Source organism: Oenanthe melanoleuca, chromosome 1A (assembly GCF_029582105.1).
Source record: "Oenanthe melanoleuca isolate GR-GAL-2019-014 chromosome 1A, OMel1.0, whole genome shotgun sequence".
Taxonomy (NCBI): domain Eukaryota; kingdom Metazoa; phylum Chordata; class Aves; order Passeriformes; family Muscicapidae; genus Oenanthe; species Oenanthe melanoleuca.
This window is the reverse complement of record NC_079334.1, coordinates 69,523,780-69,547,370: the sequence shown is the minus strand read 5'-3', so window position 1 is coordinate 69,547,370 and position 23,591 is coordinate 69,523,780. Positions and strand designations below refer to the sequence as shown.

Here is a 23,591-nt window from a genome sequence, read left to right as displayed (position 1 = left end):
CCTGCTGGCTGAGCTGCTGCTGCCTCAGTCCACCCATGACCTCTGCTGCAACATCCCTGGGCTCCTGTCCCGTTCTGCCTCAGAGCAGCCACATCCCGTGGGCTGCTGAGAACAAGTTTCTCCTTCCAGGTCTGTATAGCTGGCACAGGTGGGCTCACACCTATGGGCTGGCTCTGTCCCAGCTTGTGGGATGTGGCCATGGCTCTTGTCTGTGTGTGCACAAGATGCTGCATTCCAGAGAGCTGGATACATGCACAGACAGTCATGGAATCATGGAATAGTTTGGTTTGAAGGGGATCTTAAAGGTCATCTCATTCCACACCCTGCCATAGGCAGGGACACCTTCCACTGTCTCAGGGTGCTCCAAGCCCCATCCAAGCTGGCCTTGGACACTTCCAGGGGTCCAGAGGCAGCCACAGCTGCTCTGGGCACCGTATACCAGGGCCACACCACCCCCTGAGTAAAAACTCCTTCCCAACAGGTCACCCAAATCTCCCCTCTAGATTTCAACCATCCCTCCTTGTCCTGTCACGACCTGCCCGTGCAAGAAGCCGCTCTCCCCCATCATAACCTGCTGCAGGCACTGGAAGGGCACCAAGGTTTCCCTGGGGCCCTCTCCAGGCTGAAGAATGAATGTGAGCAGCACAGCAGAGGACAGGCGGAGCAGGGACCCTGCGAGCCTGCGGGCACTGAGCAGGGCTGAGAGCGGCTCATGGTGAACACAGAAACTTTACTTCAACACCTCAGTCACGGCAGCATCGGTGCGGCTGCAGCGGAGCAGCATGGGCAGGACTGAGCAGCCTCTGGCCCAAGGCTACCTTGGGCCCAGCAGGAAATGCCGTGGTCCACTGTAGCCCTGGCTCCTGCTCATCCCCCTGCTGCTCACGCTTTCTTGTCCCTCAGAAACTGCAGGAGCTCCTGCAGCACATTGCACAATTGCACTATGATCTGGCATGGGAACGCCTCGGGCAGTGACGTGCCCGAGGATGTCACCACTGGTCTCTGGCTGTACTCGGGGCTCAAGTTGATGTCTTCCTCTGGCTCCTCTGGTTTCCTGCGCTGCTCAGGGGCCACGGTGATGACGAGCTCCGGTGCTGGACCAGCTCTTTCTGCGGGGCTCACGCCCGTCTGGAGCAGGATCCAGTTGTAGAAATGTTGGGTGGAGGTGTAGATCCCGGGGTGCCTGGCTGTGTCACAGCCTCTCCCCCAGCTGTACATGCCCACGAGCCAGAAGTAGTCAGCTCTGTTGTCCTTGCAGACGAGGGGACTCCCGCTGTCCCCCTGTGCCAGGAGAGAGGGTTCAGGGGCTGTGGGGGGCTGCTGCCAGCCCCAGATCTGGCTCCTCTCTCCCAGCCCCAGATCTGGCTCCTCTCTCCCAGCCCCAGATCTGGTTCATTCTCCCAGCCCCAGATCTGGCTCCTCTCTCCCAGCCCCAGATCTGGCTCCTCTCTCCCAGCCCCACACAAGGGGACATAGTTGAGGGACCTGCTGAGGGACTCGTCCCACACTTCTACCTGGCAGGTGTCGATGCCTCCATGCGGGTACCCAGCACACAGGTCGTCAGCATGAACAGCCCCTGCATACCACGGGCTGCTGTTGCAGAGCTCCATGTCCATGAGGTGGACCTTGGACTCCTGCAGCACCATGCCTGCTCCCTGAGCTGTGGGCACAGAGGGGAATGAGGCCCCAGCAGCTCTGTACCCATTCCCTCCCCTTCCTGGTTCTGCTCTGCCTCCAGAGTGATGCTGTCCAGCTGTCTCCCTGCGGTTGGCCTGGGGAAGGGGCCAGACCCATCTCTCCAGAGACATCATAGAGTCATGGAATTTTTTGCTGAGAAGGGACCTTAAAAGTTCATCCAGTTCTACCACCACGCTCCCCGCCCGCCCAGGCATGGACTCCTCCCTGCAGCTGGGGCTGCTCTGAGCTGGGCCCCACCGACATCCAGAGCTGGACTCTGTGCCCAGCCCGTGTCCCCAGAGTGCCCAGCCTGTGTCCCCAGGGTGCCCAGCCCCCTCGGGGCACACACCCAGGTCAGAATTCACCTCTGGCAAAGTTCCAGCCGGCGATGTAGCAGGATTTCAGCTCCGAGACCCTGAGCGAGGCGTCGGGCACACAGCCCAGCTGGACGTAGTCACTGCACTCCACGGGCTGGTCCAGCTCCAGCAGGGCAATGTCGTTCCTGGCCGTGGAAGGCACGTAGTGCTGGTGCACCAGGAGCCTCTGGATGTGTCTCACCTCAGCCTCAGGGCCCGGCTGAGTCAGATCTGTGGCCCCCATCACCACCTCCCACTTGGAGAAGTCCCTGGGGAGCAGATGGAGAGAGGGGTGACAGGGAGCAGAGCCACAGGCTGCAGCAGCCCAGCACTTCCCAGCCTTCTGCTTCCCAAGGTGGACAGGGAAGCAGAGAGGAAAGAGCCAGGATCCAAGTGGCACGTGGTGCTGTGACCTGCTCTGGGGACATCTCTGTCCCTGCTGGCTCTTACCCGGCCCTGGCGAAGCAGTGTGCCACCGTGAGCACCCACTGGGAGCTGAAGAGGACACCTGAGCACATGTGCCACGTGCCATTCTCGTAGGTGGCCTGGATGCTGACGATGCCAGGCCAGGCCCCAGCCTGGGCACCGGGGCCATCCTCAACACTAGACATGTCCTCAGCAGAAGCAGAGTCGTAGTCGAGAACTGTAGAGCTGTGGTCGGAAGCCAAGGGCCGCAGCCCGCAGGTCCCTCTGGAAGCACAGAGTCATCACTGCCCTGCTTGGGGACAGCAGGGACAGAGAACCCCAAAGGGACATCTGTCCCCCTGGCTCTGCCAGGGAACCCCCTGAGTGTCCCCCGAGCCCCAGAGCCTGGGGCCACTGACCTGCAGGTGTCCCAGGTGGCCCCCACGGGCCAGGCCAGGGCCAGCAGCACGAGCAGCCCCAGCACAGCCATCGGTGCCAGCGCAGGTGGCAGAGGCAGAGCCCAGGTGTCACCTGCAGTGCGGCCACCACCACAGCACCCACAGCCCTGGTGGCGCTCACAGTGCCCGGGCAGGGCTGCTGTCACAGAGGGGCCGGTTCTGTGTGCTGGGCATGGCAGGGAGGGGCAGCACAGAGTCATAGAGACATGGAATGCTCTGGGTGGAAGGGACCTTAATGAGCACCCAGTGCCACCCCTGCCATGGCAGGGACACCTCCCACTGTCCCAGCTGCTCCCAGCCCCAGCCTTGGGCACTGCCAGGGATCCAGGGGCAGCCACAGCTGCTCTGGGCACCCTGTGCCAGGGCCTCAGCCTCTCCACCTGCCCTCTAAGATGCTCCATCTGTTCACACCACAGGCAGTGTTGTTTCCAGTCCTCCAGTGGTCACAGTAGGCTCAGACACTCCCTGCAGCCAGAGGCCTGGACAGCTGCGTGTTCCCTGGGGAGCTCTTTCTGGGTCTCCAGGCTCCTGACAGCAATGGCTTTTGTCAGGGTGTAAACTACTGCTGGGTCTAATCAAGTTAGACAAGTGAAGAAAACAATCCCCACCGGAGGCGAGCTCCCCTCAAGTCAGGAGCGTGGCTGTGCCCTCGTGCACACCCTGCTGCTTCAAGTGCCACGCCATGCCCTGCTGCTGCTCCAGTCACCTCGCTCTGGGTCACCTGCACTGCCTGGAGCCATTGCCATGTGCCACACTGCTGCTGGCAATGCCCCTCTGTGCCTGATGCTGCCAGAGCTCCTGAGTGCACGTGGAGCTTTGGACTGCTGCTCACGTGCCCACACACATCTCTCACCCGAGGGGATTGCACCAATCCCTACAAACACCTGAGGGAGGATCCCACCAACGCCCAGGATCTCCCCGGGTCTGAGGATGGTGCCAGACCCGGCCCAGCGGCGCCCAGCAGCGGGACAAGGAGTCAGGCCCTGCGCTCCAACAGTCCCAGCTCAGCGTAAGGCAGAACTTCCCTCCATCACGGAAGGGCCAAGCCCTGGACAGCTGCCCGGGGAGGGTGCGGGGTCTCCCTCCATGGAGACACCCCAACCCATGGGACTGTGTCTGTGATAAATGTGTGTGTGCGGCCTGTGTGTGACACCTGTGTGACAGACACCTCTGTGGCCTGTGTGACACTTCTGTGTGACATCTGTGGCCATCGTGTCTGTGTCCACCTGTGCCCACCCACCACTGCCTGCCCCCAGCATGGCCATCACCCAGCCCCCTCGGTGATGTGGGTTCCCCCAACGCTCCCCAGCCTCAGGGACCCCTGAGGTGTCACCCAGGGGCTGCTGAGGGGGTATGGGGACAGAAACAGGGGGGCATGGCTGGGTGGATGGGGCTCCCAGACCAATGTCCCCCAGGGTCACTGTGGGGCGCGGGGGCTCACCCTGCTGTCCCCCCAAGGGTCAGGGTTATGGGGGGTCTCAGGTTCTCCTGTGCCCTGAGCCCTCCATGTCTCTGTCCCCCCGTGCCCCACTGCATGTCCCTGTGCCCAACCCCAGTCCCCCTATTTCTGTCCCTCCCATGTCCCCACCCCCCACAGCACCCCACAGAGCAGAGCAGACAATGAGTGGTGTCAGCACATGTTGGGGACACTGTCAGGGAGACACACAGGGGACAAAAGTGACACTTGGGCACTGGGGGAGGACAATAAATAACCTTCCCCCCAGGTTCTGCTGGGGCTGAGGAGTGCAGGAATGGTGACAAGGTCACAGTGACAACTCCCAGTGTCCTTGGGGTGTTCCTTTGCCCCCCCCAGGTGTCCCTCCCTGCCTACAGGCAGGATCTGGCAGGATCTGGCAGGATTCAGCAGGATGTGGTGGTGGCACTTCCCCATCACGGGACACGGCTGACACACAGTCACAGGTCACCCACAAGGTCCCTGGGGCTGCCCCAGCACGCTCAGAGACACCCCACGTGTCACCCTCAGACCCACGGGGCAACCACAGCCCCCCAGCACCCCAAGGACACCCTGGGGACCCCTAACAGCACCCTGGGACAGCCTGGGGACCTCATGGGATGGGGACAGCCCGGCATGGGACACAACTGCCCCAGGTGGGCTGGGGGACCCTGGGTGGGTTTCCTTGAAGACTCCCAGGCCCAGCTTGTGATCCTGTGGGGTGCCAGGAGCTGTTTTGGGGTACCAGGGAGGGCTACCACAGGTTGTCGAGTGTGAAGGAGTTGGGGGAGTGGTTGGGGACTGCCTGTGGGTGCCCGTCACCCATGGCTGGGTGCAAAGAGGCCACGGGCACAGGGCACAGCTTGGGGGATGCTATGGGGGCTTGCACACACTGGGGGTATGGGGGAACTGTCTGGGGGAGCTTAGAGAGAGGTTTGAGGGGATTTGGGGCAGTGCCGGGAGGGCTCGGGGGGTCCTGGGGGGGCTCTATCGCAGCTCATCAGGTGCGAAGAGCCCGCGGGCGCGGCGCAGCACCGAGTCCCGGGCCGGGTCGTAGGGGTGGTCCTTGGAGGGGATCTCGAGCACCGCGGGCAGCGCCCGGGCGTGGGCTGCGACGGCCGGCCGGATCTGCTCCGCCAGGGCCTGCGAGATCAGGATCATGCCCACGTCCTCCCGCGCCAGGAAACCCCTGCGGCAGGGACACGAGGAGTCAGGGGGGACACGGGGCGGGGGGTGGCACACGGGGCCGGGGCGGCAAACGGGGCGGGGGGCGGCACACGGGCGGGGAAGGGGGCACACGGGGCCAGGAGAGTCAGGGGGCACACGGCGCCGGGGCCGGAGCCGGGGCGGCACACGGGGCAGGGGGCCGGGGCCGGCACACGGGCCGGGGGCGCCCCAGCGGGTGGGACGCGCTCCTCGGGACCCCTTGGAGGCCCTGATCCCCCAAACACTCCTGGCACCGAGACTCCTGCGAGCCCTCTCCTTCGCCTCCAGGAACTGTGACCCTCCCCCCGACCCCTAAACCGGCCGGGATCCCCCTCAGAGACCCCGCTCGGGACCCACAGGACCGCCACAGGGACCCCTCCGACACCCCCAAACCCTGCAGACCCCTGGCCCCTCTGAGGCAACCCTGGCCCCTCCTCACACCGCCCGCTGCCCCTCACACCGCCCCGTGCCCCCTCTCACACCGCCCCGTGCCCCTCACACCGCCCCGTGTCCCTCACACCGCCCCGTGTCCCTCACACCGCTCCGTGCCCCTCACACCGCTCCCTGCCCCTCACACCGCCCCGTGCCCCTCCTCACACCGCTCCGTGCCCCTCCTCACACCGCCCCGTGCCCCACACCGCCCCGTGACCCCCCCTCATACCGCTCCCTGCCCCTCACACCGCCCCGTGACCCTCCTCACACCGCTCCGTGCCCCTCCTACCGCTCCCTGCCCCTCACACCGCCCCGTGTCCCTCACACCGCTCCCTGTCCCTCACACCGCTCCGTCCCCTCACACTGCCCCGTGTCCCTCACACCGCTCCCTGCCTCTCACACCGCCCCCTGCCCCTCACTCCGTCTCCTGCCCCCCGCCCGCCTCCCCCCCTCACACACCGGAACGTCTCCTCGATCTCGGCCAGGCTCGTCTCCTTCTCCACCACTAGAAAGTTGGGCCGCCGGTGCTTGTCCAGCTCCCCGATGCCGCCCAGCAGAAACCCAGTCACCGTGTCCTCATCGCCCATCACCGCGATCAGCTTCCCGCGGCCCGCCATGCCCGGGGCCCGCGAGGTACGGAATCCGCCGGGATCGGGACGCGGGACCCGGCGGGATCGGGGTGCGCCGCCGGGAGCGGCTGTGGGATCCGGACCGATCGGGAACCGCCGGCCGCTTCCGGGTCCCGCCGCCGCTTCCGGGTCTCGCCGCTCTCCCGAGCTGCCCCGCCCACCGCTGCCCCGGCAACGCAACCGGGGCCCCACCCACCGCGGCGGGAGGAGCCCGCCCCTTGCCGGCCCCCGCTGCTGGCCCCGCCCCGCACACCACCCCGCTGACCCCGCCCCACGCCGGCCCCGCCCGCCAGCCACGCCCCGCACACCGCCCCGCTGACCCCGCCCCAGGCCGGCCCTGTCCTCCAGCCACGCCCCACCCCGCCCGCCCGCGCATGCGCAGAGCGCCGTGTCCTTGAGGGGTCGCGGAGCGTTCCTCAGCACAGCGCCCTCTGCCGGCCGGCGGGGGCCCCTCAGGGCTCCCCGGACCGGGACCCCCCGAATCCCCCGGGACACCTTGAACGGCCCCGGGACCCCCTGAGACACCCGAACCCCCCGGGACCCCCGAACCCTCCGGGACCGCCTGAACCCCCCCCTGAACCCCTCGGGACCCCCTGAGCCCCCCCCGAACCTCCTGGGACCCCCCCGAATCCCCGGGACACCTTGAACGGCCCCGGGACACCGTGAACCACCCCCGGGACCTCCAGCCGCTGCTGCTCTGCCGCAGAATCCGCCTAGCACCCCCTCAGGACTCGGGCATTCTGCTCCACACCCTCCCGGGCTGCCTCCAGTGTCGTGTTCAGATCCACCATCCCACAGCAGGGCCTCACAATCTCATCCTGCACCCCTCAGAATCGCCCCCAATACCCCAGGACCAGGGTGTCCTGCTCATCCTGCAGCCCTCAGAATAGCCCCAAAACACCCCAGGACTGGGATGTCGTGCTCATCCTGCACCCTCAGAATCACCCCCAATACCCCAGGACCGGGGTGTCCTGCTCATCCTGCAGCCCTCAGAATCACCCCCAATACCCCAGGACCGGGGTGTCCTGCTCATCCTGCAGCCCTCAGAATCACCCCAAACTCCCCAGGACCGGGGTGTCCTGCTCATCCTGCAGCCCTCAGAATCACCCCCAATACCCCAGGACCGGGGTGTCCTGCTCTGGAGCTCCCCGCCCCATTGTGCTGACCCCCGGCCCGCCCCACGCCCTCTGTGCTGTTGCGGACACGCCGTGTCCTGCTCAGGACACCCCGGCTGTGCTGCCCGGCCCCGGCCCCGTCCCCGGCCCCGCCAGCACTCGGACACTGCTCCTCTCCCAATCTTTATTTCCCGCCCGGTGCCGGCTCAGGCGGCAGAGACGCGGAACGGGCTCCCGGGCACGTCGCGGTCGCCCCAGCGCAGCAGCAGCACGTACTCGCCGCGCTCCCGCACGCTGTAGGTCACCGTGTACACGCGGTTCCCCTCGTGCTTCACGTGCACCTCCTCGCACGGCGCCTTGGGGCCGTGCACCCCCACCAGCAGCATGTTTGTGCCTGGGGACACGGGCAGGGTGAGCCCAGCGCCCCCCCAGCTGCCCCTGCACCCCGACCCTCCCCCGGACACCCCACTCACCACCCCATCCCCTCACAGGACCCCCTTTAACCCACCCCGTCCTTTCCCAAGAGCCCAGAACTCCCTGAACGCCCCACGGACCCACCACCTCTCCCCCAGACCCTCGCAGGGCTCCCCCAGGAGCCCCTGGACAGCCCTGCGGAGCCCCCACCCGCCCTTTCAGCCCAAACCCCGTCCCAGCCGCCCCAAACTCCCCGGCCCCTCACCGGCCTTGCTGCAGTCCACGGTGAAGTGGTTCTTGTGGCCCAGGCGGGCGGCTGTCAGCCCTGGCCCCCGGGCCACCACCTGCCCAGCGTCCGACGGGGCCTTGGTGACCCCCCCAAAGGCGGGGGGCCCCCGTGACCCTGCCCTCACCACCGGCTCCACCATCACTGTCGAGGTCTCGTGCAGACTGTGCCCGCCCGACAGCCGTGGGCCTGGGGAGTGCAGGGGGGAGTCAGCCCCCACCCTGGGGACACCCCCATCACCGTGCTGGGGGACGTAAGGACATCTTTCGGGGACAACCACTCCTCCCCCCGGGACCCCCACCATGTCACCCTGGGGCTCCTACGCCGTGTCACCCCCAGGACCCCCCCACTCATGTCCCCCTGGGAGTCCTCGGGGGGACCTCCTGCAACCCTCCATCATGTCCCTCATTGACCCCTTGTCACCCCCCCCCCTGGGGACCCCATATTCTCCTCCCCCAATTTCCCTTGCCCACACCCCCATCCCCTGTCTACCCCCACCCCATCTACACCAGTGACCCCAGCTGTGAAGGGGCTCCCCAGTATTCCCACACCCCCACGGTCCCTGTGTCCCCGCTGGGTCCCCTGTTCCTCTGTCCCCATGTCCCTCCCTATCCCTATGTCCCCCCGTTCATACCAGTGACCTTGGCCTTGAAGGGGCTCCCCACGATGTGGTGGGGGCCCCCATACTTGATGGAGATGAGGTAGTTGCCAGGGGCCATCGGGGTGTAGGTGACGCGGTGGCCCTCAGGGACCTCAGTACAGTCCAGCTCCACTTTGGAGGGGCCATCGATGGTGACAGCCAGGGCTCCTGCTCCTGCGTTGGCTGTCTGCACCAGGAACTCGGAGGGCACCCCTGGGACACGGACATGGGGATGGCATTACGGGGGGACACCGCCGTGGTCACCACACATGGCCACGTCCCCATCATGGCAGCTCCTATGGCCACATCCCCAGTGCCACCACCATGGCCACATCTCCACCCAGGCTCTATCCCCGTTACCATCTCAATGCCACGTCTCTCCTGCCACCACCATGGCCACATCTCCACCCTGGCTCTGTCCCTGTCACCATCTCATGGCCACGTCTCTCCTGCCACCACCATGGCCACATCTCCATCCTGGCTCTGTCCCCATCACCGTTCCATGGCCAGGTCTCTCCTGCCACCACCATGGCCACATCTCCACCCTAGCTCTGTCCCTGTCACAGTTCCATGGCCATGTGTCTCCTGCCACCACCATGGCCACATCTCCACCCTAGCTCTGTCCCTGTCACAGTTCCATGGCCATGTGTCTCCTGCCACCACCATGGCCACATCTCCACCCTAGCTCTGTCCCTGTCACCATCTCATGGCCATGTGTCTCCTGCCACCACCATGGCCACATCTCCACCCTGGCTCTGTCCCCATCACCGTTCCATGGCCATGTGTCTCCTGCCACCACCATGGCCACATCTCCACCCTAGCTCTGTCCCTGTCACCATCTCATGGCCATGTGTCTCCTGCCACCACCATGGCCACATCTCCACCCTGGCTCTGTCCCCGTCACCGTTCCATGGCCATGTCTCTCCTGCCCCACCACAGCCTGTCCCCGTCCCCACCCCTCGGGCAGCCTGCCCCCGTGTCCCCAGCAGTGTCACCTGTGCGGCCGCCCTCGAGGCCGGGCCCGAAGGCGGTGACGAGCCCCGGGTCCCCGGCCTGGCTCTGCTCGCCCACGCGGATGTTGAAGGGGCTCCCGGGCACGTGGCGCCCGTTGAAGCGCAGGTCGATGGAGTGCACTCCGTTCTCACGGGGCAGGAACCCCAGCGCGTACCGGTCTGGGGGTACAGACGTGTCACCGTGTCCTCGTGTCCCTGTCCCTGTGTGCCCGTGTCCCCACAACCCCGTATCCCCACACCCCCGTGTCCCCACACCCCTGTTCTAGTGCAGCAGGAACCCCAGTGCGCACCGGGGGGCACAGGCAGGTCCCCACATCCCTGTGTGACCCTGTCCTGTGTCCCCACATCCCTGTGTCCCCACACCCCATGCAAGAACCCCAGTGTGAACTAGTCCGGGGGATGCCATCATGTCCCCATGTCCCTGTGTCCCCATGTCCCCACATCACATGTCCCTGTGCCCACAACCCCATATCTGCAGACCCAGTGTTCCCATGGTGTCCCCATGACGTCCCCGCAGTGTCCCCGCAGTGTCCCCTCTGTGTCTCCACAGTGTCCCCGCAGTGTGTCCACAGTCTCCCCTCAGTGTCCCCTCAGTGTCCCCTCTGTGTCCCTGCAGTGTCCCCGCAGTGTCCCCGCAGTGTCCCCGCAGTGTCCCCGCAGTGTCCCTGCAGTGTCCCCACAGTGTCCCCGCAGTCTCCCCGCGGTGTCCTGGCGTCCCCTGTCCCTCACCGCTGTCCAGCTCGGACACGTAGCACTCCTCCACCACGCCTGCAGGTGTGTGCACCTTGGCGTCGATGACGCCCCGCGCCCCGTTGAGCTGCACGGCGAAGGACGCTGGCTGGTTCACTGCCACTGTCTCCTGTGGGGACACCGCGGTGCCATCAGGGACATGGGGCAGGGGGACATCGTCAGTGATGGTCAGGGTTCACCCCAGGGAATGGGGGACATGGTGGGGGGCAGGGGGAACACCATGGGGCCCAAGGGTGACACAGGGGTGCAAGGTGACCCAGGATTAACGCAAAGGACATAGGGGTGGCACCAGGGACGCTGCCAGTGGTGACATGTGGCACAGAGAGGTGGCTCCAGGGAATCCCAAGGGTGCAAAGGAGAGACACAGTGGTCCCAAAGGTGACACAGGGGATGTAAGACTGGCACCAGAGGGTCCCAGGGATGGCACGGAGAGGGGCATAAAGGTGACCTAGGGGTGACACGAGGGACAGAGAGGTGACCCCAGAGGGTCCTAGGGTGCCACAGGAGACCCAAAGGTGCCACACAATGGGCATCCCAAGAGTGCAGTAGGGGCTCAGAGTGGCCCAGGAGTGACCTGGGGACCCAGGGGACATGTGTGAGCCCAGGGGTGCCCCAGGGTTTCACAGGGCTGTCCCCAGTACCTGCAGGCTGGTGACCGTGAGACGGCGGGCGTCATCGGAGTGGGAGGCGACGGGGACAATGAAGGGGCTGTCAGGGATGTGCTCCTCGTTGAACTTGATGGACACCTCGTAGTCACCTGGGGGACACGGGACAGTCAGGCAGAGACCCCCACATGGGGACACCTTCCCTTGGGAACCCTCTCAGTGGGGACACCTTAGCTGGGAGCAGCTCTGCATGTGGGTCCCTCCTCACATGAGGGTCCTGCAGCCCCAGCCCCAGGCTGGGAACCCCGGGGGCATTAGAGGTGGCTGGGGCTTGGGGGTGTTGGGGCGCAGCCCCCCTCACCTGGCTCCTGCACCAGGTAGGAGACGCCGCAGGAGCCGTCCTTGCGGTCCTCGAAGGAGATCTCGGCCTTGCTGGGCCCCTCGACAGCGATGGAGAGTCCCCCCGCGCCCGCCTCGCGCGTCCAGATGCTGAACTCAGCTGGGGGGTCACCGGGGTCACCCTGGCCCTCCGTGGCACCCCGGTACGGTGACACCCAGCACGGACCTGCACCCGCTTCCCCACGGCACCCAGAGCCGCCCAGCACCCAGAGCCCCCCAGGGCACCCATATCCACCCAGCACCCATATCCCACCCAAACACCCGTAACACCTCCTGCCCTCATACCCAGCCGTACCCAAACCCCCCATCACTGCACCCAGAGCCCCCGAATGTCACCAACACCCCCCCACTGCCACCCACACCCCAAACAGCACCCAGATCCCCACACACAGCCCCCAAGAGCACCCACCCCTCAATGCCCCCAGACCCCAAGTCACAGACCCCAAGAGCACCCACCCCTCATTGCCCCCACACCCCCACAGACATTCCCCAAGAGCACCCACCCCTCAATGCCCCCAGACCCCCACCATGCCCCCACATCCCCCCGGAGCCCCCAGCCCCCGTCCCCACCGTGGCAGAGCCCGTACCTGGCGTGCCAGCCACGGCGCGCTGCAGCCCGGTGCCCCCCGCCCGCACCTTGTGGGCGCCGCCCTCGCCCAGCGGCCCCACCGTGAACTGGAAGGGGCTCCCGGGCACGTGCTGGCCCCGGAACTTGACGCTGACGGTGTGGGCGCCCGTCTCCTGGGGCACGAAGCGCACGCTGTACACGCCCGCGCCCCCCGGCACCACCTCGGCCTCGCGCCGCTGCCCCGACGGGCTCAGCACCTGCGCCGACAGCTCCTGCGCCGACGCCTCGCCTGCAGGGACCCCGTCACTGCGGGCACCCGACAGCCAGGGCGCCCCGGGGCCACCCCAATGTCACCCCAGCACCCATCAGCACCCCGGGGCCACCCCGGCACCCATCGGCACCACAATGTCACCCCAGCACCCATCGGCACCACAATGTCACCCCGGCACCCATCAGCACCCCGGGGTCACCCCGGCACCCATCGGCACCACAATGTCACCCCAGCACCCATGGGCACTCCAGTGCCACCCCAGCACCCATCAGCACTACAACGTCACCCCAACACCCATCAGCGCCCCGGTGCCACCCCAATGTCACCCCAACACCCATCAGCGCCCCAGTGCCACCCCAACACCATACTGCTATGGCATTCCAGCTCCTGCACTATTACCTCACCTGCAGGCACCCCCAGCCCTGTGCAGTCAATCCCCCTTTGCTGCATACCCAGCCCTGTGTGATCCCCTTTGTGCCCTCCCGCCCTGTGGGTCCCCTTGTGCCCCCAGCCCCGAGCCATCCCCTTTGTGCCCCCCAGCCCTGTGCCATCCCCTTTGTGCCCCCAGCCCCGTGCCATCAATCCCCCTTTGTGCCCCCAGCCCCGTGCCATCAATCCCCCTTTGTGCCCCCCAGCCCTGAGCCATCAATCCCCCTTTGTGCCCCCCAGCCCTGTGGATCCCCTTTGTGCCCCTAGCCCCGTGCCATCCATCCCCTTTGTGCCCCCCAGCCCCGTGCCATCCCCTTTGTGCCCCCAGCCCCGTGCCACCCATCCCCTTTGTGCCCCCAGCCCCACACCCCCCGTGCAGACGCACCCTCGTGTGCGCGCGCAGGGGCTGCGAAGGCGCCGATGCCCTCGCGGCTCCCGAAGGCCCCGAATGCCCCGAAGGGCTCCGGGGGGGCCCGGGGGAAGGCGCCCCCCACGCGGGTCGACTCCTCCACGTGCACCTCGCGCGTGGTCTCGCCGCCGCGCGTCTTGCTGATCTCGGTGCGCTCCGTGCGCGTGTAGGTGTGGCTGCTGCGCGTGAAGGTGCGCGTCAGCCGCTCCTGCGCCGACACCATCTGGAACCAGTTCCCTGGGGACACCCGCGGGACACGGGGGGACAGCGGGACGCGGGCACAGGGGGGTGGTGGGGACACAGGAGGACATGGACAGACACGGGATGAGTGGAGACGGGGATGGATGTGGTGATGGGTGGAGACACAGAGGGATGGACACAAGGATGGACACAGGGATGTGGAATTGTGGAATTCAGGAATCGTGATGGGTTAGGGTGGTGCAGGAAGGAGTGGACACAGGGATGGATGTAAGGATGGTTGTGGGAGTGGATGGAGCCAGAGACGGACACATGGACAGACGTGTCAATGGACACACAGACACAGGGATGGAGGTATCGGTGGGTGGTGGCACGCACAGAGGGATGCAAAGACGCAGGCACAGACACACAGAGGGACAAGGACATAGACACACGCACGGAGGGGAGAGAAAGGAGAAGCAAGGAGAAGTCAGAGCTGGAGTGACTGAGAGATGTCTCCGTCCCCATGGCCCACAGAGCAGGAGGAGAAAGAGGATTAGGATGGAAAAAGGGGAAGAGGAGGAGCAATTGAGGAGGATGAAGGAGGATGAAGAAGGATGAGAGATGGAGAAGAATAGAAGGAAGAGGAAGAGGAGGAAAAGAGGAGGAGGAGGAGGAGGAAGAGGGAGGGTGGGAGAAGGAGGGAGGAGGAGGAGAAGGAGGAGGAAGGCCAAGCCTACCTGGGATCTTGAGGTTGAGGTCACAGGTGCTGCCCACGGTGGCGATGGAGGGCGCCTGCCGCCGGCGCGTGATGCTCTCCTTCATGCGTCCCTCGCCCGTCACCTTCACCGTGAAGGGGCTCCCTGGGGGACACCGGCACCTCAGGGACCCGCCACCCCCTGCCAGCGCTGGCACCACAGCCCTCTGCCCCCGTGCTGCCCCCAGCCCCACCTGGGACGTGTTTGTCAGCAAACTTGATGTTGATGATGTAGTTGCCGGGCTCGGTGGGGCAGTAGGTGACCTTGCAGGTGCCATCCTCCATGTCCTCGCAGTTAATGTCCACCTTGCTGGGGCCCTCAATGGACAGGCCCAGCCCGCCGTAACCTGGTGGCCATGGGGACACGATCAGAGGCGTCCCATGGAGGCTGTGCCTGTCCTGGCCACGGTCACACCAAGGCCACAAGCCCAAACTGTCCCTGGTCACCACCCAATTGCAGCCATCACCCCATCCTGGCCATGGCCATGCCATGGTCACCACAGCGTCACCCTCTTGGCTGCACCGTGGACACGGCCACTGCTCTGTCCTGACCAAGGTCATACCATGCCCATAACCATGGCCACCACCCCACCCTGTGCTGGCCACAGCCATGACATGGCCTTAGCCACCACCATGGTCACCATCCCATTCAGATGAGGGTCACACCGTAGCAGCCACCTCATCCCGTGCTGGCCGCAGCTGTAGTGTGGCCACTGTCCCCAAACCATCCTGGCTATGGCCACAGCACCACCACAGCCACACCCAACCCCAGCCTCGGGGACCTTCCTGCCTTGGCCATGGCCACCACCACCGCTCCTTCCTGGCCACATACAGCCTTGGCCACCACCACATGTGGCCATAGCACACCGCAGCAATGACCACGGCCACCACCTCATCCCTGGGTGGCCACAGTCAGCACACGGTCATGGCCATCACCCCCTCCTGCCCTTAGCCATGGCCACCCCCCATGGCCTCACCAGCGCTGCGTGTGTCCACGATGAACTCGGCCACCTCGAAGGTGTGGCCCTCCAGGAGCCCCTGGCCCCACACTTTGACGCGGCCGGCGTCGCCGATCTCCGACTGCCCCACCAGGATCTTGAAGGGGCTGTTGGTGACGTGCTGCCCGCTCTTCCTCACGCTCACCACGTGCTCGCCCACCTCCTTGGGGGTGAATGAGATGCCTGGGGAGGACACAGCGGTCACACACCCCCGCCAGACCCGGCCACCCCCACGTTCCATGCCACCCCTAGCCACAGCCCCTGCCACCTCTGCCAGCCCCTGGTCCCCATCCAAGTCCCCGGACCATGGCCACCAAGGCCCTGCTGACCCAATGCCACAAGGCCACCCATCCCTGTGACCACACAGCCCCACTGTTCCCTGTCCCAGCAAGTCCCCAGGTCCCCCATCCTCCTCTCATGTGGCCACGTGCCTGTTCTCCTGAGCCCACATCTGCATGTCCCTGTGTCCCCAGTGTGTCCCAGGGTGTCCCCAGTGTGTCCCCGGGGTGTCCCAGGGTGTCCCCAGCACGTCCCCAGGGTGTCCCAGGGTGTCCCCAGTGTGTCCCAGGGTGCTCCCAGGGTGTCCCAGGGTGTCCCCAGCACGTCCCCAGGGTGTCCCAGGGTGTCCCCAGGTTGTCCCCAGAGTGTCCCAGGGTGTCCCAGGGTGTCCCCAGGTTGTCCCCAGAGTGTCCCAGGGTGTCCCAGGGTGTCCCAGGGTGTCCCCAGCGCGTCCCCAGGGTGTCCCCTGCCCCTGCACACCGATGTGGCGGTTGGGCAGCCTCTTGAGCAGGCAGGGCTCCTCGTTGCCCGAGGGTGCACGGATGGTGGCCGCCAGCAGGCTCAGGTCTGTCTCTGCGATCTTCAGCGACACGTCGGTCGAGGTGCCCACGTTGAGCTGGGACGTGCGCATGGAGTCATCCCCTGCAGAGGGGCCGTCGGCAGGGACATCAGCCCGGGTGGGCCACAGGACACAGGGGATCCCAGGGGTGATGGAATGATTCCCAAAGCCCCACCAGGTCCCAATGGAGAGGGTCCCCAGAATCGGGGTGGCCCAAAGATGTGTGAATAGCGTCCCCAAGTCCAAGGATAGAGTCCCCACAAGGTCCACACGGCCTTGTGACGGGGTCCTCAAAGCCCCATGACGTCCCTCTGGCCATGGCTTGGGGTCTGCAAGCCTTCACAGTGCCCCCAAGGCCACGGGAGGGGGATCCTGGTGACAGGGATGGGCAAGAGGCACCACAGCTGTCCCAATGGCCACGGGGCAAGTGTGCCCCTTACCCCACAGGTGTCCCCACAGCCATGCCAGGGTCTCCACGACCCATAGGTCGTACAAGTGCTCCCACAGCCTCGTAGGTGCCTCATGGCCATGACCCCTGGACGTGTCCATGGCCAGCCAGGTGCCCCCACGCCAGGTGGAGGCCCCAGGAGCCCCCAGAGCCCCCAGCCTGTCTCACCGGTGATCTTGGCAGTGAAGGGGCTGCCCGGGATGTGTTTGTCATCGAAGCGCACGATGATGCTGTAGTCACCCGGGGCTGTGGGCAGGTAGGACACGGTGCACGTCCCGTCCTTGTTGTCCTGGCAGGTGATCTCCGCCTTGGAGGGGCCTTCGACCGCTAGTGACAGCCCACCTGCGGGCACAGGGGGTCAGGAGGCACCAGGGTCTGCAGCCCCTCCTGCTGGCACGGGGGGTCCCCTGACCTCCCAGCCCCCCTTGGCCACCACTCACCCTCGCCGGCATCCTTGGTGACAATGGTGAAGGTGCACGGCTTGTTGACCATGCCGTGGCTCAGCCCAGGCCCGTAGGCACTGACGTGGCGTGGGTTGATGGCATCCACGTAGAACTGGAGGGGACTCCCTGGGGACAAAGGGACAAAGGTCAGAGACCCGTGGGAACACCCCAGCCCAAGGGTGACCAACCACGGACCCCACAGAGACATTCCACAGGGACATTCCACACCATGGTGCGTGCCTGACCCACGGGAGTCCAGCCTGGGCACAGCTGTATCAGCCCTCCTCAGTCACCTCCCAGTGCCCCCCAGTTTCCCCAGTGACCCCGAGTACCTCCCAGTGCCCCCCAGTGCCCCCAGTGTCCCCAGTGCCCCCAGTGCCCCCAGTGCCCCAGAGACCCCCAGTCCCCCCAATGCCCCCAGTGCCCCCCTGCCCACCGGGGATGTGGTTGCCGTCGTAGCGAATGTCCATCTCGTGCAGCCCCTTCTCGGAGGGCGCGTAGTGCACGGTCACCGTCCCGTCCTTGTTGTCCGTGATGCTGGGCCGCGCCGTCTTCCCCGAGGGCATCCGCACCTCCCCTGCGGTTGTGCCAGTGAGGGCCCGGCGCGGGGCTGGCGACAGGCTGGTCCCTGTCCCCCAGCCCCTGTGCCCCCGTGCTGTACCTGTGATCTCGCCCTTCTGCACCGTGAAGGGGATGACGAGGTTGAAGGGCCGCAGGCTCTCGCTGGTGGCTGGGGGCTCCTCCGTGGCCTGAGGGAGAGGGAGGGTGAGACCCTCGTGCTGGGCTCCCACCCTGAGATGATCCACAGGACCTCCAAACCCACGTGGCCACCACCATCCAAACCCCCAGCACCGTGGGGTTGGCCCCATGTGCCCACCGTGGCCCCCTGACTCTCTCGGCTCCATGATGGCCACCATCATCCTGACAGTGTCCCACATGTCCCCAATCCAACCACGGTCACCGACCCTGCAGTGCCCATTGTGCTCGTGCACCTCCATGCTGACTGACTCAGCTCTCTGTCCCTTGGTGTCCACCACAGCCCCAGTTCTGTCCCTCGGTGCCCACCAGTGCTCCAACCCCACCACGGTTCCCCTTCTCTGTGGTGTCACCCTGGTGTTCAAAATCTGTCCCATGGTGTCCATTGTGCCCTCGACTCTCTGCCCCTCGGATCTACCAGTTTCCAACCCCACAGCCCCACCTCTGTGCCCCACAGCCCCCACCATGGGTCACCCACCCCCTGGTGCCATCACAGCCCCACCTCTCTGCCCCACAACCCCCACCATGCTCTCCCAGCCCCACGCTGCCCACACCGTGGTCTCCCACAGTCTGACCCACGTGCTCCCCACAACCCCCGGCCCCCGTTGCCCCCGTGCCCACCCACCATGACGTGGAAGGGGCTGTTGGGGACGTGCTCCCCCCCAAAGCGGATGGTGATGACGTATTTGCCGGGCTCGGGGGCAGTGTAGAAGATGTCGAAGGTGCCGTCGTGGTTTTCCACCACGTCCACGTCCAGCTCAGCGCCATCGGGCGTGGACACCTTGCAGGTGACCTTGCCCTGTCCCGCCGCCTTCGCGTCCACCGTGATCACCGTCTCCTCCCCGATCTGGATGGTGGGGCCCAGGCAGGCACCTACGGGGACGGCGGGGTCAGGGCCGGGGGGGGACCCCAACCTACCCCCAACTGCCTCCTCCCAGCCCCCCAACTGCCCCTGGCACCACTTACCCAGTCCATGGCCCCCAATGGATACTGCAAGAAAGACCAGGGAGAGTGTGAGAAGGGGTTGGGGCTGTTGGGGGGCCGGGGGTGCCGGGGGGCCGGGGGGGCCGGGGGGGCCGGCACTTCCTGTCCTGGGGGCACCCGCTGATCCCCACTGCGCCATGGGGCAGGTCTGGGGCGCTGGGAGGTGCTGAGGGGCAGCAGTGGGGCAGTGGCAGCGCTGGGGGCAGCCGTGGGGCAGGGGGGTAAGGCAGGGGGGGTCAGGGTGGGTGCTGTGAGACAGCAAGGGGACACTGTGGGTCAGCACATGGATGCTGGGGGGCAGGAGGGACGCTGTGGGGCAGGGAGGGGATGCCATGGGGCAGGAGGGATGCTGTGGGGCAGGGAGGGAATGCCTGGGGCAGGAGGGGATGCCGTGGGGCAGGAGGGATGCTGTGGGGCAGGAGGGGATGCCATGGGTCAGTGAGGGGATGCCATGGGGCAGGAGGGACGCTGTGGGGCAGGGAGGGATGCCGTGGGGCAGTGAGGGGATGCTGTGGATCAGTGAGGGGATGCCATGGGGCAGCGAGGAGACGCTGTGGGGCAGGAGGGATGCCGTGGGTCAGTGAGAGGATGCCGTGGGTCAGTGAAGGGATGCCGTGGATCAGTAAGGGAACGCTGTGGGTCAGCGAGGGGATGGCACGGGTCAGCACAGGGATGCTGGGGCGGGGCAGCCCCACCTGTGACGAGGCACTTGCTGGCGTCGCCAGAGGGCACGGCGAGCACGCGGAAGGGCGAGGCGGGGATCTCGTCGCCCCCGTACTTGACGGTGCTGGTGTAGCGCCCCGGCACGTCGGGCACGTAGGACACCGTGTAGGTGCCGTCCCCGTTGTCCCGGATCGACGCCTTCTTGGGCTGCCCCTCGGGGTCCTGCAGGCAGAGCCCCTCAGTGCCCAGAGCTGGAGCACCTGTGGGGGCTCAGCACCCAGGATGTGGGGAATGGGCACCTGTGGGGCTCAGCACCCAGGATATGGGGAACGAGCACCTGTGGGGCTCAGCACCATGGATATGGGGAATGGGCACCTGTAGGGCTCAGCACCCAGGATATGGGGAACGAGCACCTGTGGGGCTCAACACCCAGGATATGGGGAACCAGCACCCTGTGGGGCTCAGCACCCGGGATGTGGGGAATGGACACCTGTGGGGCTCAGCACCCCATGATTCTCCCTGCACTGACCAGGATCTGCACGGTGAGCAGCCCCCCGCCCACTCTCAGTGTGTCCCCCCACACCCTCCGTGCTCCCCACACTCCCCCAGCACTGACCAGGATCGGCACTGTCAGCAGCCCCTGCCCACCCTCACTGTGTCCCCCCACACTCCCCACGCTCCCCAGCACTGACCAGGATCTGCACGGTCAGCAGCCCCTCGCCGGCGTCGCGGGCGTCGATGGTGAACTCCACGGGCAGGCTGGCCGGGATCCCGCCCGCGCTCAGCCCGGGGCCGCTCGCCCGCACCTTGCTGGCGTCGTGCGTGGGCAGCGCCGTCACCTTGAAGGGGCTGGGGGGACAGGGGTCAGCAGGGTGTGCGGGATCCCCGCCCCTCCGCCCGCCCAGGCGGGGTCTCACCTGCGCGGCACCTCCTGCCCCCCGTACTTGACGGACACGGTGTAGGGCCCGTCGGTGGCCGGCGTGTAGGTGACCTTGTGGGTGCCATCGCCGTTGTCTCGGATCTCCACCGGCTCCGGCAGCCCTGCGGGGCGGAGGGACATGGGGTGGGACGTGTGGGACATGGGGTGGGACGTGTGGGACATGGGGTGGGACGTGTGGGACATGGGGGTGGGACGTGTGGGACATGTGGGACATGGGAATGGGACGTGTGGGACATGGGGGTGGGACATGGGGGTGGGATGTGTGGGACAGGAGCACACGGGGGTATAGAGCAGCACGTCGGGCAGGGAGCTCCATGGAGCAGGACACCTGTGGGGCTGGGTATCCATGGGGAGGGCACCCCATGGTACTACAAAGAAGGGCGTCCATGGGGCTGGACATCCTATGGGGAAGGATGCCCTATGGAGCAGGACATCCCCAGGTAGGACACCCTACACAACAGGGGACACCATGAGGCAGGACCAGGGCGTCCATGGTGCTGGAGAGCCCGTAGGGCAGGACACCCCAGGGCAGGACTCTGTGCACATGGGATCCCAGGGCAAGGACATTTGTGGGGCAGGACACCCCAGGGCAGGACTCTGTGCACATGGGATCCCAGGGCAAGGACATTTGTGGGGCAGCACACCCCAGGGGCAGGACGCCCCGTGAGACACAGCCCCCTGCCCCTGTCTCCACGCACCTGTGGGCCCCAGCAGCGTCACCTCCAGCGCTGCGCGTCCCGCGGCGCTGACGTCCACAGTGAAGCTCTGGGGCAGCCGAGCTCGGACACTGGGGCCCAGCCCCGGCCCCGAGCACGTCACCTTGGAGGCATCCACGGCATCCCGCACCCGCACCCGGAACGGGCTCCCTGTGGGGACAAGGGTCAAGCATGAGGGAGGCAGGGTGGGGCAGGGAAGGCTGGGAAGGGGCGGTGTGGGCACCAAGTGTGGGGTCAGCGTGGAAATGGGGTCAGCATGGAAATGGGGTCAGTGTGGGCACCAAGTGTGGGGTCAGCGTGGGAAAGGGGTCAGCGTGGCCATGGGTCAGTGTGGGAATGGGGTCAGTGTGGGAACGGGGTCAGCGTGGCCATGGGGTCAGCGTGGCCAGGGTCAGTATGGCCATGGGTAAGTGTGGCCATGGGTCAGTGTGGCCATGGGTCAGCGTGGCCATGGGTCAGCGTGGCCAGGGTCAGCATGGCTGTGGGATCAGTGTGGCCATGGGATCAGTGTGGCCATGGGTCAGCATGGCCGTGGGATCAGTGTGGCCATGGGTCAGCATGGCCATGGGGTCAGCGTGGCCATGGGGTCAGCGTGGCCAGGGTCAGTGTGGCCATGGGGTACCAAAGCCATGTCCCCAGCACAGGCAGGGGACAGCTTGGCAGTGGGGTCTCCGTGGGTCTGTGGCCAGCAGGTGACCCCAGGACACGTCCCCCCGCCCGAGTCCCCCCGCACCGGGGATGGGGTGGCCGCCGAAGGTGATGTTGACGTCGTAGTCGCCGGGCGTGAAGGGCACGTACTCCACGGCGCAGCTGCCGTCCTTGTTGTCCTTGCAGGACATCTTGGCCTCCGAGGGACCCTCGATGGCCAGGCCCAGCCCCCCGGTGCCCGCGCCCCTGCGGACAGGCCACCACTCAGGGAGGGGCCGGGCGTGGCGGGGCCGGGGGGACAGCAGCCGGGGGGAGAGGGAGGTGGCACCTCCCTGGCAGAGGTGGCACCTCCACAGCAAGGGGACAGAGGAGCCATCCTGGTGACATGGGGCGGAGATGGCACTCTGGTGGCAGGGGGTGGAGATGCCGGTTTGGTGACGTGAGATGGACACAGGTGGCAGAGGATGCCAGAGGTTGGATGTGGGACCTCCGTGGCAGAACGTGGAGCCAGGGTGGTGGCACAGGAGGGAGGTGGCACGTTGGTGACAGGGGATAGAGGTGGCACGTGCACATGAAGGGCACAGGTGCAAGGGGGCAGTGGTGGCACTTCCACGACAGGGGAGGGGACGGTGGGATGGTGGCTTGGGATGGAGGTGGAACCTCTGCAGGGGGAATCCATGGGAGTGGGCGTGGAGGGGCTCAGGGCTGGAGCCCACCTGGTCTCTGCACTGACACCCCAAACCCAGCACAGGCAGCAGGAGGGGCCCGAGGGTGTGGAGCAGGGCAAGGGTTTGGGTGGGGGGCTCTGGAGCGGGGCTGGGCGGGCTGGGGTCGCAGCCCACCTGGTCTCCACGGTGAAGTGGTTGGCCGTGCCCACCAGGCCGCCCTCCAGGCCGGGGCCGTGCGCCCGGACACGCGTGGGGTCGCAGCCCTCGGCCACCCCCACGCGGAACGGGCTCTTGGGGACCGCCACCTCGTCGTAGGTCACCTCCACCAGGTGCAGCCCTGCGGCGGGGACACCGTCACAGCCTGCCCGGGCAGGGGCACCGGGCTCTCAGGGGCCTTTGGGGGTCCCTGGGTGGGGTCTGGAAGGTCTGGGGGGCTTTGGGGGTCCCTGGGTGGGGTTTTGGGGGAGGCTGGGAGTCCCTGGTTGGGATATAGGGGTTCCAGGGGGGTTCCTGGTTCTGGGGATCCAGGGGGAAGTGAAGGGAATCCCCACTTGGAGGTGGCGCGGGAAGGTCCCTCTCTGAGGGTCCCTCATGAGGAAGGACCTGGGGTCCCGGGGGGGTTGGAGTCTGGTGTGGGACAGAGTCCCTGGGGGAGCTCACGGTCCCTGGGGGTCCCTGGGGGTTTTGGGGTTTCCAGGGGGGCTGTGGGGTTCCCAGGGGTCTGCAGGGTCCCCGGGGGGTCGGTTGGGGTTCCCCGGGGGGCTGTGGGGGGTCCCCAGGGGGTGCTGGGTGTCCCCAGGGGTCACAGGGTCCCTCACCCTCCTCGAAGGGTGTGTACTCCACGCGGTAAGTGCCGTCGCCGAGGTCGGTGACAAAGGTGTCGAGGGGGGTCCCCGCGGGGTTCAGCACCCGTGCCCGCACGTGGGGACCCCCGGTGGGGGCCAGAGCCCGCGCGTCCACCGTGAACTCAGTGCCCACTTCCCGCAGCACCCCTGAGGGGCACGGGGGTCACGGGGGCCCGGGGCTCACCTGGGGTCCTG

General features: G+C 66.6%; 2 protein-coding genes and 1 pseudogene across 3 annotated transcripts in view; all 3 read right to left on the bottom strand.

The window, feature by feature from the left end:
- Positions 1 to 710: 710 nt before the first annotated feature.
- LOC130248714 (acrosin-like) lies at positions 711 to 3,274 on the bottom strand (annotated as a pseudogene).
- Positions 3,275 to 4,521: 1,247 nt separating this feature from the next.
- ATP6V1F (ATPase H+ transporting V1 subunit F) lies at positions 4,522 to 6,808 on the bottom strand. The gene is made up of 2 exons (XM_056482680.1): positions 6,447 to 6,808; positions 4,522 to 5,538 (listed from the first exon to the last, which is right to left on the bottom strand). The coding sequence occupies exons 1-2, from the start codon at positions 6,602 to 6,604 to the stop codon at positions 5,337 to 5,339; spliced, it is 360 nt and encodes a 119-aa protein (XP_056338655.1). The 5' UTR covers positions 6,605 to 6,808; the 3' UTR covers positions 4,522 to 5,336.
- A 1,093-nt stretch (positions 6,809 to 7,901) lies between these two features.
- Positions 7,902 to 23,591, bottom strand: part of FLNC (filamin C) — a 31,056-nt gene continuing 15,366 nt past the window's right edge. The window contains exons 22-47 of one of the 2 annotated variants that reach the window (XM_056482656.1): positions 23,370 to 23,543; positions 22,726 to 22,888; positions 21,969 to 22,129; positions 21,218 to 21,385; positions 20,497 to 20,620; positions 20,272 to 20,428; positions 19,612 to 19,801; positions 18,899 to 18,922; positions 18,558 to 18,805; positions 17,838 to 17,925; positions 17,613 to 17,753; positions 17,174 to 17,302; positions 16,902 to 17,075; positions 16,207 to 16,368; positions 15,427 to 15,630; positions 14,644 to 14,796; positions 14,433 to 14,555; positions 13,492 to 13,752; positions 12,426 to 12,695; positions 11,801 to 11,938; positions 11,476 to 11,591; positions 10,814 to 10,943; positions 10,067 to 10,243; positions 9,066 to 9,284; positions 8,411 to 8,620; positions 7,902 to 8,125 (exon numbers count right to left, since the gene is read on the bottom strand). In XM_056482656.1, coding sequence (XP_056338631.1) covers positions 7,938 to 8,125; positions 8,411 to 8,620; positions 9,066 to 9,284; positions 10,067 to 10,243; positions 10,814 to 10,943; positions 11,476 to 11,591; positions 11,801 to 11,938; positions 12,426 to 12,695; positions 13,492 to 13,752; positions 14,433 to 14,555; positions 14,644 to 14,796; positions 15,427 to 15,630; positions 16,207 to 16,368; positions 16,902 to 17,075; positions 17,174 to 17,302; positions 17,613 to 17,753; positions 17,838 to 17,925; positions 18,558 to 18,805; positions 18,899 to 18,922; positions 19,612 to 19,801; positions 20,272 to 20,428; positions 20,497 to 20,620; positions 21,218 to 21,385; positions 21,969 to 22,129; positions 22,726 to 22,888; positions 23,370 to 23,543 — 4,292 coding nt within the window. In that variant the 3' untranslated portion in view covers positions 7,902 to 7,937. The remainder of the gene's footprint in view (positions 8,126 to 8,410; positions 8,621 to 9,065; positions 9,285 to 10,066; positions 10,244 to 10,813; positions 10,944 to 11,475; positions 11,592 to 11,800; positions 11,939 to 12,425; positions 12,696 to 13,491; positions 13,753 to 14,432; positions 14,556 to 14,643; positions 14,797 to 15,426; positions 15,631 to 16,206; positions 16,369 to 16,901; positions 17,076 to 17,173; positions 17,303 to 17,612; positions 17,754 to 17,837; positions 17,926 to 18,557; positions 18,806 to 18,898; positions 18,923 to 19,611; positions 19,802 to 20,271; positions 20,429 to 20,496; positions 20,621 to 21,217; positions 21,386 to 21,968; positions 22,130 to 22,725; positions 22,889 to 23,369; positions 23,544 to 23,591) is intronic. The other variant, XM_056482657.1, reaches the window with a different exon arrangement.

Coding starts and splice junctions, on each gene's coding strand:
- ATP6V1F (XM_056482680.1), bottom strand. CDS start 6,604: ATGGCGGGCCGCGGGAAGCTGATCGCGGTGATGGGCGATGAGGACACG. Junction 5,539..6,446: donor GAGATCGAGGAGACGTTCCG/GTGTGTGAGGGG, acceptor TCCCTGCCGCAG/GGGTTTCCTGGCGCGGGAGG.